Source organism: Carcharhinus amblyrhynchos, chromosome 16 (genome assembly GCF_965287045.1).
Source record: "Carcharhinus amblyrhynchos chromosome 16, sCarAmb.v2.hapA, whole genome shotgun sequence".
In the NCBI taxonomy this organism is placed as follows: Eukaryota; Metazoa; Chordata; class Chondrichthyes; order Carcharhiniformes; family Carcharhinidae; genus Carcharhinus; species Carcharhinus amblyrhynchos.
The window spans coordinates 34,146,493-34,159,751 of NC_137339.1; the positions used below are offsets into that span (position 1 = coordinate 34,146,493).

Consider the following 13,259-nt stretch of genomic DNA (forward strand, 5'->3'; position numbering starts at 1 on the left):
GTGGTGGTGAGCTGCCTTCTTGAACCGCTGCAGTCCCTGAAGGGTAGGTACATCCACAGTGCTGTCCAAAAAATGCCCAACGTGTAAGTGTTAAATTCATCTTTTTGAGAGAAGACTTACCTTCCTCAATCGCATAGACAGTAAATGTATAAACACTGTTATTCACATACGGTGATTCTCGATCCAGTGTTTTCACTGTTGTAACAACACCGGTGCTAGAATCTACAGACATCCATTCAGCTGGGTCAGATGCTTTTACATATCTTTCAAACAAAAAGACACATGAGGGGTTATTCAAGAATTTGAATTCTTAATCACTGATAAATCACCATGTATTTTTACACATTACAACTGGATCTTCTACACTAGGTTTGTCTGAGGCCTTCAGAGAGGAATCCTCTGGATTTTTTTTCCCCTTCTTGCCCTCAGTTTTACTTTGGTTTTTTCACATCTCCCAGGAGATTTTGTGGCTCCAGTGTTATAGCTTATTAGTAATTTAGTATCTGTGTCACATGTTGATAATTCCTTCCATGACTTTGCTGATGAATGCCAGTGTTCTTTTTTATTTATATTACCATGTTTTCTGAATCAAGATGACTCATAAGACAAGATAGAGATAATCCAACTTCTTTTATTGGGTGGGATATGGCTGTTGCTGTCCAGGCCAACATGAATTACCTTGTTCTAATTGCCTTTGAGAAGGTGGTGATGAACTGCCTTCTTGAACTGTTGCAGTCCCTCAGATGTGGGTACACTCACAGTGCTGTTGGGGCAGGAGTTCCAGTATTTTGACCCAGCAACCATGAAGGAATGGTGATATATTTTCAAGTCAGGATGGTGAGTGACTTGGAGGTGGTAATGTTCCTATACTTCCGCTGCCCTTGTCCTTCTAGATGGTACAGGTAGTGAGTTTGGGAAGTGCTCTCGAAGGAAGAGGTTGGGGACATGGAAGAAACTGTTGAAGGAGCGGTTGAGTGTTGAAAGGTGCTGTTGAAGGAACCAGACAGTAATTGGCTAGATTACATTTATCCTGTCTTTTTAGGGGCTAGGACATATTAGACAGTCTTCCATATAGCCAGGCAGATGCCAGTGCCATGCAAATGCTGCCAAAGTTTTACTGAAAAAAAACAGACATGCAGTCAGAGCTTTTCATTGCGCATCCGTCAGGACAGAAACAAAACTCTTAATACGGCTGCTGCTTTCAGACCTGAAAAGTACCTAGTCTATCTCAGATTATTCTGGAAGAGTAAAATATATCTCAAAACTTTCAGCAACAGAGGAAACTAGCCATTCCACACTCCTATTATGCAATGGCAACACGAGTGATGTTTTCCACTAATGGGATGTTGCTGTCAAGTTAAAAATACATTCTGCCTATTGCACAAATGAGTAAGCACGGTATATGAATGTCAGTACCAGTGCAATATCAAATATCTGGACTGTATGTCCCAATGACAGGAAGATCACATCTAAAACTGTGTCCACACAGCTTCTCAGAATAGGCAGACTACAGATCAACCCATGTTTGCAAAACTCAGAACATGAGCTTGGATTTTCAACAAGTTGGATCGATTTGAGGACCATTAAAAATGACAGACGTATCCCAGTTCCAGGATTCTCGACCCCATTTCCGGAATGTGGGCTGCTTCCTGTCAGAACTGAAATTCAGTAAGAAGTCCAACAGGTTTATTTGGTAGCAAACGCTACTCGTTTTTGGAGTTCTGCCCCTTTGTCAGGTGAGTGGGGAGTTCTGATCACAAACAGGGCATATAAAGGCACACACTCAGTTTACAGAATTAGATTAGAATGCGAGTCTTTACAGCTAATTAAGTCTTAAAGATGCAGACAATGTGAGTGGAGATCGCATTAAGCATAAGTTAAAGTGATGTGTATTGTCTCCAGACAGGACAGCAAGTGAGACGCTGCAAGACCAGGCAAGTCATGGGGGCTACAAATAGTATGACATGAACCCAAGATCCTGGTTGAGGTCGTCCTCATGTGTGCGGAACTTGGCGATCACTCTCTGCTCAGCGACTCTGCGTTGTGTGTCGTGAAGGCCGCCTTGGAAAACGCTTACCTGAAGATCAGAGGCCGAACGCCCGTGACAACTGAAGTGTTCGCCAACAGGAAGAGAACAGTCTTGCCTGGTGATTGTCAACACCAGTTTTCTACCAGATAAACCTGGTGGACTTTAACCTGGTGTTGTGAGACTTCTCACTGTGTTTACCCCAATCCAACACCAGTATCTCCACACATGAGAACCAAAATTACCAATTACTGTGTGATTTTCCAGAAAGCCATAGAAAATTGTGGGCTGTTTCCTGTCAGAAGTCTGCATGCAACACTCTCAATCTGGCTGATTTCATTGCGAAGATGAGTATCTTCTACTGCCAGTTGGGCCAGGTTTTTAAGGTGGTTTGCAGCCTCTCAGAGAAGCCATGAACCCCAATGTGCATGAGAAGACCTTTAAGAGGTAAGTTCCCCCCTCGTATCCTCTATAGCAGGATCTACTCTTCCACCAACTCCTTCTGGCCCCTGATATGCTTTGTGACTGGACTGACACTTGCATGCACATTGACTTACTGTAAATTTCTAGAACTAATGATCACTGCAGTCTAAAGAGGTATGTGTAAAATAAAAGTTTATCCTATGAAATAAAAGTCTACGTTGCAAACCAATAGAAGTGTCAATCATCCAGATCCTTTAAAGTTTCAACAACCACAAATTTCAAACACTGAAAACACTTAAGTTATGTCAGAAAACATTGTGAAATTGACTGCAAAGAATAGAGAACCTGAGCTGTCTCACAAAAACTGTTTCCTTGGCAAAACAGAGGTTCTGTTATTCCAATAGACGTCTCAGCTGTCTGCAAGTGCACATAATGAGATGTGGGGATGAGTGAAAGAGCAGAACTTGGCATGGAGGCACAAGGGGCTATTTGGGAGAATGAGGAGGCATGGATGGTACATGGGGAGTGTTTAAAGGGTGAAGGGAGTGTGAGGGGTAAGGGCTGGAGGACCTGTATATATTTTTCCACTGAACAAAGTTCCACAGCACCAAGGTGTGCCTTTTAAACAGTCTGTCTGCACATCTGGCAGACCCTGTGACACTTGCACATTTCTTCCCAGGTTATCTGTCCAACTCTATCTTGCAACTGGCCTCAAACGAGGCTTTTGCTTTGGCAGACTCTTCCCCCTGGGCGTTAGTCATCATCAAAGTTGGAATTATCAACAAATGCATAAAGTGACACAAACTCATCAAGAATCTATAACTCCAAAGCCATGCAACCTGCTAGGAGAAGTAAATAAAACAAAACCAAGTAAAAAATATGGTTAAATAAGAGATAGGAGCTCTGGGAAATTTCTCTTTGACCCCCTCAGGAGAACAAAACTTCACATGAAATCAGATGGACTCACTTTCTCAATCTGTATCTTGTACAAGGAAAGATTTCTGATGAAGATTATACAACTTTAAACATAACCTGTGTTCTCTCTTTAACTGTGTGTGTGTGTGTGTGTGTGTGTGTGTGTGTGTGTGTGTGTGTGTGTGTGTGTGTGTGTGTGTGTGTGTGTTTTTTGCACATTTTGTTATTTTACTGAGATTGTTTTAAACATAATAAAGTTTCCTTTATTATACTGAATAAGATCTGTCCATTGATTCCTTTATGATACCAGTACGTAAATAGTCGTCATAGAATCCTACAGTGAGGAGGAAGCCATTCAGCCCATATCGACAACAGTCCCACCCAGGCCCTATCCCTATAAACCCATGCATTTACCCTAGCTAGTTCCCCAGACACTGGGGGCAATTTAGCATGGCCAATCAACCTAACTCGCTTTGGACTGTGGGAGGAAACCCACACAGACACAGGGAGAATATGCAAACTCCACACAGACAGTTACCAGAGGCCAGGAATTAAATCTGGGTCTTGGCGTTGAGAGGCAGTAGTGCTAACCACTGTGCCACCCACTGACCTGGCAAATATATCCTTTCAAACAGAAAGGACAATTGCAATCAAGTGAGGAGAGGGCAAAGAGGAGAGCCATTGGTTTCCCCCCACCCCCCGCCCTCGCTTGTTTGTAACACAATAATCTTAGATTGTATCAGATGCAAATACTATATAACAATATTTTGACAAAATGAAACAATTAAAATGTAAATATAAAAAGTCATGATGCAAGTTCTCTTAGTTCAACAAGTTTTTTCACCTGATGGAATGCTTGTAGAATTTATCAGTATCAGTAGCATTAAACCTTCCCAGTGTCTTTCCAGGCTTCTGACCTTCAACCTCCTGGACAGTTAATATCGAAGGGAAGAACACAGGAGCATCATTCTTGTCCTTCACAGTGACAACTGTAGTAAAGTCGGGCAACTTTTTTGATGTGTCGCCATTTATTTCCTGGCATGTAAATAATGGCTCTTCATTTTCAACAGTTATCCTAATGTTCCTCCTTGGGCCTTGTTCATAATCCAAAGACTGGAATAATCAAAAGCATATTATAAGTTTGAATACTAGTTTAAATGTCTCAGAAAATGTTTCATAATGTGAATGAACCTGGAAAGTTGCATTATATCTTGGCTATTCTTAATGAATTCAATAAAAACTTAGGCTGTTCCTGAGCTGTCAAATATTTAGGGGTTGTATCAACATTTTTTCAATCTGTTGGTCAACATTTGAGAAGACGGTGGTGAGTTGCCTTCTTGAACCATTGCAGTCCCTCAAGTGTCTTTCCAAGAGTTCACTTTGTACTGAATTCAGAAAGTCTGCATTTCTCATCTCGATGAGCACAAGTTAGATAAAGGATTCAGGATAGTAAAGAATAGAACAAATATATGTTTGATGGAAAGAGGAGATGAAATTTAAAGAACTAGCACAAAAGTGACTTGGGCAATGGTTATGAAGGCATATTCAATGAAGCTTATTGTCCAAGATTCTCCAATCTTATTCACTCTGCCATCACTGCCAGCGAGAATGGAGAATTTGGCACTCAGCCAAAACTGTGCTCACTGCAGCAGGACTGGAGAATCCCAGCTGCAGGTGAGGCCAGAGAATTCTGATCATTGCATTTAGTAAATCCCGAGTACACAACGATTACAAAGCTATTCTACTTACACGTGCCTAACTATGCTTCAGTGACACTGTTAGGTAATTATTTGTGCAGGTTTTGAATGCATTTTGAAAGAACAATAACCAGCTTGACTTGGAAATCCACATTTTACGGTGGTTTAGGAACATAGGAACAAGGGTAGGCCATTCAGCCTGCTCTGCCATTTAATAGAATAATGGCTGATCGAACATTTCAATGCATTTACATATTGTATCCTCATACCTATTTACATTATTGTTAACCAGCAATCTATCAAAGTCTGCTTTAAACAGAATGCATCAGAATGATGTACTTAGATTTTATTGTCCAAATGTCCAATTAAATCAAAAAGGATTCTTTATTTTGTTACAAATTAACAGGTGGGATTTTACAAGCTTCACTCGAGTGAGACTGGAAATTCCTACCCGAGGACAATGGACATTTCTGTTGATCAGCCCTCGCCCACTCCGATTCTACAGCAGGCAGGGCAATAGAATTCTGGAGAACATTTCTCAAAGCTAAAGCTTGCTATAAATTCAAGTTCAATGATCTACAATTCAGGTTCAGTGATCTACAATTCAGATTCAGTGATCTACAATTCAGGTTCAGTGATCTACAATTCAGATTCAGTGATCTACAATTCAGGTTCAGTGATTCTACAATTCAGGTTCAGTGATCAACAATTCAGGTTCAGTGATCTGCAGTTTATTTTAGTTTCCTGCTCTCACAGGAATCATTGGGGGCAAAAGATTTGATTTTGAATTTTGAATAATCAGGTGATCCAGCAAGTAATCAAGGCACTGAAACTGACCTTAGCAGTCCTGGAATAGGAAGGAAGATCAATTCGAGAGAGTTCCTGATCCTAAATGCTAATCAATCGACCATATGGAAGGTGTACGTGTGCAGATACAGAGTGGGAAAACGATTGGCTGAATTATGAAGCCTCTGGAGTTCGTTTAAGGCAAGACATTGACTAAAAAAATTAGACTTTGAGTCCCAGATCCCTAAACATTTAATTCAATCTTCCATGCAACAAACACAAAATGAAAACAATAAGGATGTAGGAAAAACTGTTAAATATATCACAACACTGACACAGTAAATGAAAATAAAATATTTATGTTTGCAAGATACAAATAATGGTGACATGTTTACTTCAATCCATTTTTTTTTACCTGAAAGCTCAAATATTACAGCAAAAGCCCAAGCAATATTCCCAAATTAAAATACAATACCTTTATAAGAAAGAGAATTCCCTCATTTGTTTCTGGATCCGTTTCAATCCTGTAATTGTTATATTCATTCCCTTCCACTATTTTGTACCTTGCATTCCAGGCCGGTGTGTGAGGATTGTCTTCATCAGTAACATTTACTCGTAATATAACTATATTATTGGCATCCTCATCAATCTTAATTGAAGCCTATAAGGAAAAGGAAATCAGATAGTCGCAGAAAAAAAAATAGATATTAGGAAACAAACACCTGATTACTCTCCATTGTATCATAACTTGGATTCCAACTGTGTGAATATAAGATTTTAAAGTCTAAATAAGTTTGTTTTCATTATAAATTCCTTCACCACTCTGGTGCCCAAATTTCTAGATTTACATTGTTGATTCTTTGAGTTTTGGAATGGTGATTCATGCACCAATTCATCTGGGTTTCCTACTGTGCAGAGTTACTCTTTTTTAATGAAGAATGCACAGGGTTATGGGGAGAAGGTGGGAGAATAGCATGAAGTGAGTTGCACATTTCCAGATTTCCACAATGTGCTGCATAGCCTCCTTCTGTGTTGTAACAATTCCATGATTCTGTAAATTCTGCCCTTTGGAGGCAGAGCAACATCAATCTGGATTACCAAGGCAAGTGATTGAAAGTGATTTTATAGCAATATTTTAATGATATTTAAACCTTTGAAGTTTGACCATTGAAATAATGTCCAACGTGGAATATTGCAGGAAAATTATACCATACATCTTGCATTGACATGAAATTTTGGGTTTGTCATTTTGGGATTACTATAAAATTATAATACATAAACTAAACAAGACAATTTTAAGAGGGCTGCAGAAATAGACAGACCTGGGGACAGCATACAGAAATATTTAAGGGTGGCAGGATGGTAGTACAGTTGTTAGCAATGCTGCCTCACAGCATCGGAGACCCACGTTCAATTACAGCCTTGAGTGATTGTTCATGTGGAGTTTGCACATTCTCCCCATGTCTGTGTGGGTTTCCTCCGGGTGCTCTGGTTTCCTCCCACACTCCAAAGGTGTGCAGGTTAGGTTGATTCGCCATGCTAAGTTGCCCTTCAGTGCCAGAGAAACAAGCAGGGTAAATACATGGGGTTACACAGGTAGGGCCTGGGTGAGATTGTTGTCAGTGCAGACTCGACTGACCAAATGGCCTCCTTCTGCACTATAGAGATTCTATGATATGGTTGTTAAATATCTGGCTTTATATATTAGAGCACCGTAGCATGGAAGAATGTGGAAATTCATGCTTTATAAATCACTAATTAGGCCTTAGTGGAAATTTTATATTCAGTTCTGGGAACGATAGTTTATGAAGGATGTGAAGATATTAAAGAGGAGGTTTTAATAAAATGGTAAGAATGAAAGATCTGGAGTACATGATGAGACTAGAAAAGCTGAGCCTTCTTCTCAGGGTAAAGGAAGTTAATAGGACATTAAATATCATAAAACAATTTTGCTAGTTAAAGAAAATCTGGTCCTAGTGGCAACAGGGTTGCTGCCCAAGGGCCACAGGTTTAACAAAGAGTCAGAGATGAGATGAGGACTTTTTTTTACACAGCGGCTTTATGGTCCAGAATGCACTGTCTCAAAGGGTAGTGGAAGTGGATTCAATTCAGAATTTTCAAAAAAGAACTGGAACTCTTCTCTTCAAGGGGAGAACTAGACAGGGCTATGGGCAAACAACATGCTGGGTAAACATGTCCTTCTGTGTTGTAAGATTCTATCATATGTCAAGTTCCTATAACTTTAGTTATTAGTGTCACAAAGTAGGCTTACATTAACACTGCAATGGAATTACTGTGAAAATTCCCTAGTTGCCACACTCCTGTGCCTGTTTGGATATACTAAGGGAGAATTTAGCATGCACTGAACCAGTGTGTCTTTTGGACACTGGAGACTGTGTAGACCACACAGTCACCCAAGCCGGGAATTGAACCAGGGTCCCTGGTGCTGTGAGGCAGCACTGCTGACCACTTTGCCATCATGCCGCCCTATTGGGCCTGATTGTTGGTGGAAGTAGTCTCAAACTGCTTCAAGTTTTATACCTGTAGTGGTGCAATTGCAGTCAATTTATAACTAAATTTTAAATTTATCCTCTCAAACTTTTTAATGCTGGTGACAAGTTGATTGCTGATTATCTCTTTGGTAAAACCATAAATGGAAGTATTATTTGAATGTTGATGAATGGTGATCTACATAGAGCTGTATTTGATCAGAGTGATGTAGGATTAACAGTGTAATCCAACTCAATAGGCTCTCCACTGCTTTGAACGGATATAAGCTGACAAATACAGGTTGCAGTGTTGTACCCCTAAATATTATTGTCCAAATCCACTGAAATTTTCTTAGTGATCATCTAATTCATCAGAACATCAGAACTGATACTAATCTAAAGGTAGCTTTTGACTAATGAGCTGGTGTAATATCTTCCCTTGTTCAACATTTAACTGAGTTCAGGCAGGTGCAACAAACAATTTGAGACAAACATTTTGAAATAAGTTCTTACTGTTTAAGAGTAGCAAGAGGTTGCAAGTAAGTATCTGATTGCACTGTCACACAGTAATCCTGGATTACACATAAATGTGTACAGATTCACCTCTTTAGTTTAACTCAAGCACCCATAAGCAAAAGCCTTGAAAAATGAAGATGAGTGAGTCATCAGTTGGACAGTGGCTCAAAGTAACTCTTAACTGGCATCCACTCAATTTGACCACAATGACAGGCCCAGGTATCTTTTTACATCATTTTTATGCCCTTTCTCAGAAGTGGACCTGGGTGTTATTGATAGAACATTATTGTCCTATTAAGACCCTCTAAATATAAAATACCCAACAGAATGTCACATTCTTTATCTAAACCGCGGGGCAAAAGCCTAACTTTATGCTAAGCACTTTTCATAAGCTTCTAGAGTCTTCACATGTGCTTCATGATCAAAGATAGATCAACCAGGCCTTTACAATATAATCCCTTCTTACATCTTAAACTGTTCCATATGATCAGTTCCACAACTCAGTTGAAATATCTCATCTCCACTCTTCAAATAGTGGCCGGAATTCTCCTGACATTCATGCCAGTGGGATCCTCCGGTCCAGCCGGTAGCGCACCCCCACCCACAGGTTCTCGCTGGCGTGGGATGACATCGAGAGGAATTCCTATTGGGAGCAGAGGGACCAGAGAATCCCACCGCTAACAAACAATGTGCCACCTCTCGCCAGCAGGAAACACGTGGCTGGGAGGCTGGAGAATCTTGCCCTATCTTTCAGAGACTTTGTTACTCATATTTGTCTGTTATCAGTCGCACATGCTTGGAAATATTCATTATGGCTATCCAACTCAACTGTTCTCATTTCCAATCAAGCTACTGAAACATAAAATGCTTCACTAAGATCTACAAACTAGTTAACCTTTGAATCCCAGCAAGCATTTTAATTAGGCAAGGTGAATTGAAAGACCTAATTTGAAATATGGCTGTCTGTTTTGATAGTTTCTCATAGTCACCTGTAGGTCTCAAGGTCTGATATGTCAGTGTCCGGAGCTATTATCAGTCTGCTCCTAGCCCAGATTTTTCTTTTTAATCTGTGAAAAACAGCTTGCAGCATTTAGCAATTACATTTTACCGTGAGAAGTAATTCATTCTCGCCAACCTCACTGGTATATAAAATTTGGCTATTTCTAAGCTTCAGCAAACCACACAGCAACAGATTTCCTCCAGTACAGAAGGAATCCATTTGACCCATTGGCCTGCACCAACAACAATCCCATCCAGGCTCTGTCCCCATTATCCAATATATTTACTCTGCTAGTCCCCCTGACACTAACTGGCAATTTAGCATGGCCAATCAACCTAACCTCCATATCTTTGGATTGTGGGAGGAAACCAGAGCTGCCGAAGGAAACCCATGCAGACATGGTGAGAACACACAAACTTCACACAGCCAGCCACCCAAGGCTGGAATCGAACCTGGATCCTGACGCTGTGAGGCAGCAGTGCTAATCACTGTGCTGCCATGTTGCCCATGCCTCATTAAAACCTCTTAAAGACTTCAACGTAATGTTATCTACCTGCCCAACCACAGTAATTTAATTTCTGACTTTGGTGAGTAGGCAACCTGAAGGTATCTAAAAGCATATGCATTAAACCCAAAATTGGCTGCACTGGAGCTGGGTTACGATTGCAATTGAAAGATCGATGATTTTAAATCTGCATCCACTCCCCAACACACCTCTAATTCAAGGTTAAAAAGAAAAGGCCCACACCCTTATGCCAGAACATATCTATACTTACAGCCTGCTGACTTAAAATTGGAAGATGGGTATTGGAATCTAGCACATTAATCTGCACTGTTACACTGGAGGACAGTACATTCAATCCATTGTCTCTCGCTTTAATGACTAAAGAGTAAGATTTGATGGTCTGGAACAGAAACAATAATCAGTTACAAAACATAAATGACCTTTCATAAAAAACATCACCATTAACCTCCTACCAGCAAAACAGATAGTTACAAACCTTGTTGTTGGTCAGTTGAAGTGCACCTGTTTACTTTGGGTAAAGTTCTTACCCTGCAGCCTGAGGAGAGTTTTACATTTTTTTGGTAATCTATTTTTGATTGAACGAATTAGCACTATCCCAAAGTCAATATATACAACACACTAGATTGCATTTTCCTTTGCAGTTCTGACCAAAATTGATAAATAATGGGGCAGAAAATGGGGTCAAATGTGGCCAGGCCTAGCTCTGCTTTCTGCCCTGAGTTCCACTTCTTTCCCCTTTCATCCACAGTTGTTGCCTGCTCTGTGTGATGGCCCGTATGATCGACATGGGGCATCACTCACTGATTTCCTAGCTGGGTTCATTGAATATGACTTCCCTGGGAACTGGTAATTAGCCCACCTAGTAGAGTTTATATGCCAAGCCATATATAAAGCAAGACCCTGAGAGGGTCCATTAACCTTATAGTCCCAGTTGGGACTTGTGTTCACCACAAACTTGTAGTTATTGTTTAACTTTATTTGTGCAATAAAAGCATGGTTCCTTCACAGTTGACTTCTGGAGTTATTACCGTAGAGTCCAGACAGTACAGAAGAAGGCCATTCAGCCCATCAAGTCTGTACCAATCACAATCCCATCCAGGTCCTATTCCCGCAATCCTCATTTGTCCTGCTAATCCCCTCACACTAAAGTCAATTTAGCATGGCCAATCAACCTAACCCACACATCTTTGGACTGTGGGAGGAAACTGGAGTACCTGAGGAAACCCACGCAGATACAGGGAGAAAGTGCAAATTCCACCCAGACAATGACCCGAGGCTGGAATTAAACCTGAGTCCCTGGCACTGTGAGGCAGCAGTACTAACCACTGTGCCACCATGCCACCTCATTATACATTCTTCATTCATAGCATGTAAACACTGGTAGACAGTGGTAACTGACTCACTGATCCAGTCACCTCCATTCTACTCTCTTAACCACCCCTGCCTAGACCTGTCTGGTGAAACTTGAGATGGTGGTAATGAGGCCCTGTATTTTGTAGATGGACAGGAAGGATGTCACTGAGGCCTTCTCGCTCCAGTTCAGCCCCATCTACTTAAATTTCCTCAGTTTCTGAAAATGCCTAGAAAGCCAAAGACTTCTTTCATCTTTTAGGCTCTTTTCTCCTCTTGGGTCTCTTGCTATCCCTTCTGGGTCTCCTTTGGAATCCCATTGTTGTAAGCACTGCCTTGCCTCCCACTTCAGCACTGCGGGGCTTCCTTCCTACTAGAATCCTGCCCTGCTTGCCAAATAACTCTTAGTTTAAGAAAACATGTGGGATTGGATGACCTGCCTTTTCTTACCACTTTCTTTCCTAAACAGAAGGCTCCTATCCCATTTCAGCTTGGAATAGAATGTGAAGAGAATACTGCACTTGCCCATCCAAACTCATTGTCTACAAGGTGTTCCGTCTGGTGGCAGACAGATAACAGAGGACCTCTGAGCCATGGCTTCCACCCTTTCCACTTAAGCTTGTCCAGTTATACACACTCCACCTAGAGTTCCCCAACCCTCTTAGAATGACCACGATTTTCCCAGATTCAGGGGTTCCCTCCTTGAGTACTGCCTCCAGCATGCTGGGAGATCGGCAATTTGACTGCTTCTCAGGATCTATGGCCAGAATTCTTCCATCCCACCCGCCACTGGAATTTTAGCAGGCAGGCTGTGGACAATGTGAAACGCATTGACAGTCGGGTGGGAATTTCTGGCTTTTAGACTAGCGTGGTCAAAGAATTCCGCCCTATATTTGAGCTAACACCCAGGCCCCTGTAGATAGAGTGACTAAAGGCCCTGATTTTGACAACGCAGTCCTGGATTTTCGTTCAGTGCCCCATGTTGTGTTCATTTCCTAAAAATAGTCCAAATGTCCCAGTTTTCAACTTTTCCTTTTTTGGATAGCATGGAAAACGGACACCACCTTAGCCTCTGACTACTGGGTGAAGGGATCTTCAATGTCTTCTATTAATTTACTTAGACACTTCCAGGGATGGAGAGTTTCAAGGCTCTGTGGCTTTGTAGTGGTTTAGGTGCCCAGGACCCTGAATAATCTAGTATTTAGCATTGACGCACTGCCTGTGGCATTTGCAAAATGCTGGTTCAGAGGCAATGCAAGGTTTTGCTGAGACTAGGCTGGCAGGCTCCAGCAGATGGGTGGAATAGAGGAGGGTGGGGGACTGCATTCGGCAAGATACAAGGGGCAACAAATGGAAGGATGAGCGCAGGATGCCCCTACCCCTCACTAGCTGTTAACAGTGGTTTATGTGATGGCCTTGCAATTAACCAAGGTATCTGTGGGAGGGGACCCTTACTTGATCACTTAAGGGCCTCAGTTGACCTTCGAGCATGCAGGCCACCTTGTGCTTCTCCAGCTGTAGGTAAAATACC

General features: G+C 41.4%; 1 protein-coding gene across 3 annotated transcripts in view; it reads right to left on the minus strand.

Annotated features, from left to right (window-relative positions):
- The window catches only part of LOC145353947 (cadherin-like protein 26), a 78,102-nt gene that overhangs the window by 32,716 nt on the left and 32,127 nt on the right, over positions 1 to 13,259 (minus strand). For all 3 annotated transcript variants that reach the window (XM_080204965.1, XM_080204967.1, XM_080204966.1), the window contains exons 6-9: positions 10,629 to 10,757; positions 6,323 to 6,508; positions 4,209 to 4,477; positions 121 to 263 (exon numbers count right to left, since the gene is read on the minus strand). In XM_080204965.1, coding sequence (XP_080061091.1) covers positions 121 to 263; positions 4,209 to 4,477; positions 6,323 to 6,508; positions 10,629 to 10,757 — 727 coding nt within the window. The remainder of the gene's footprint in view (positions 1 to 120; positions 264 to 4,208; positions 4,478 to 6,322; positions 6,509 to 10,628; positions 10,758 to 13,259) is intronic.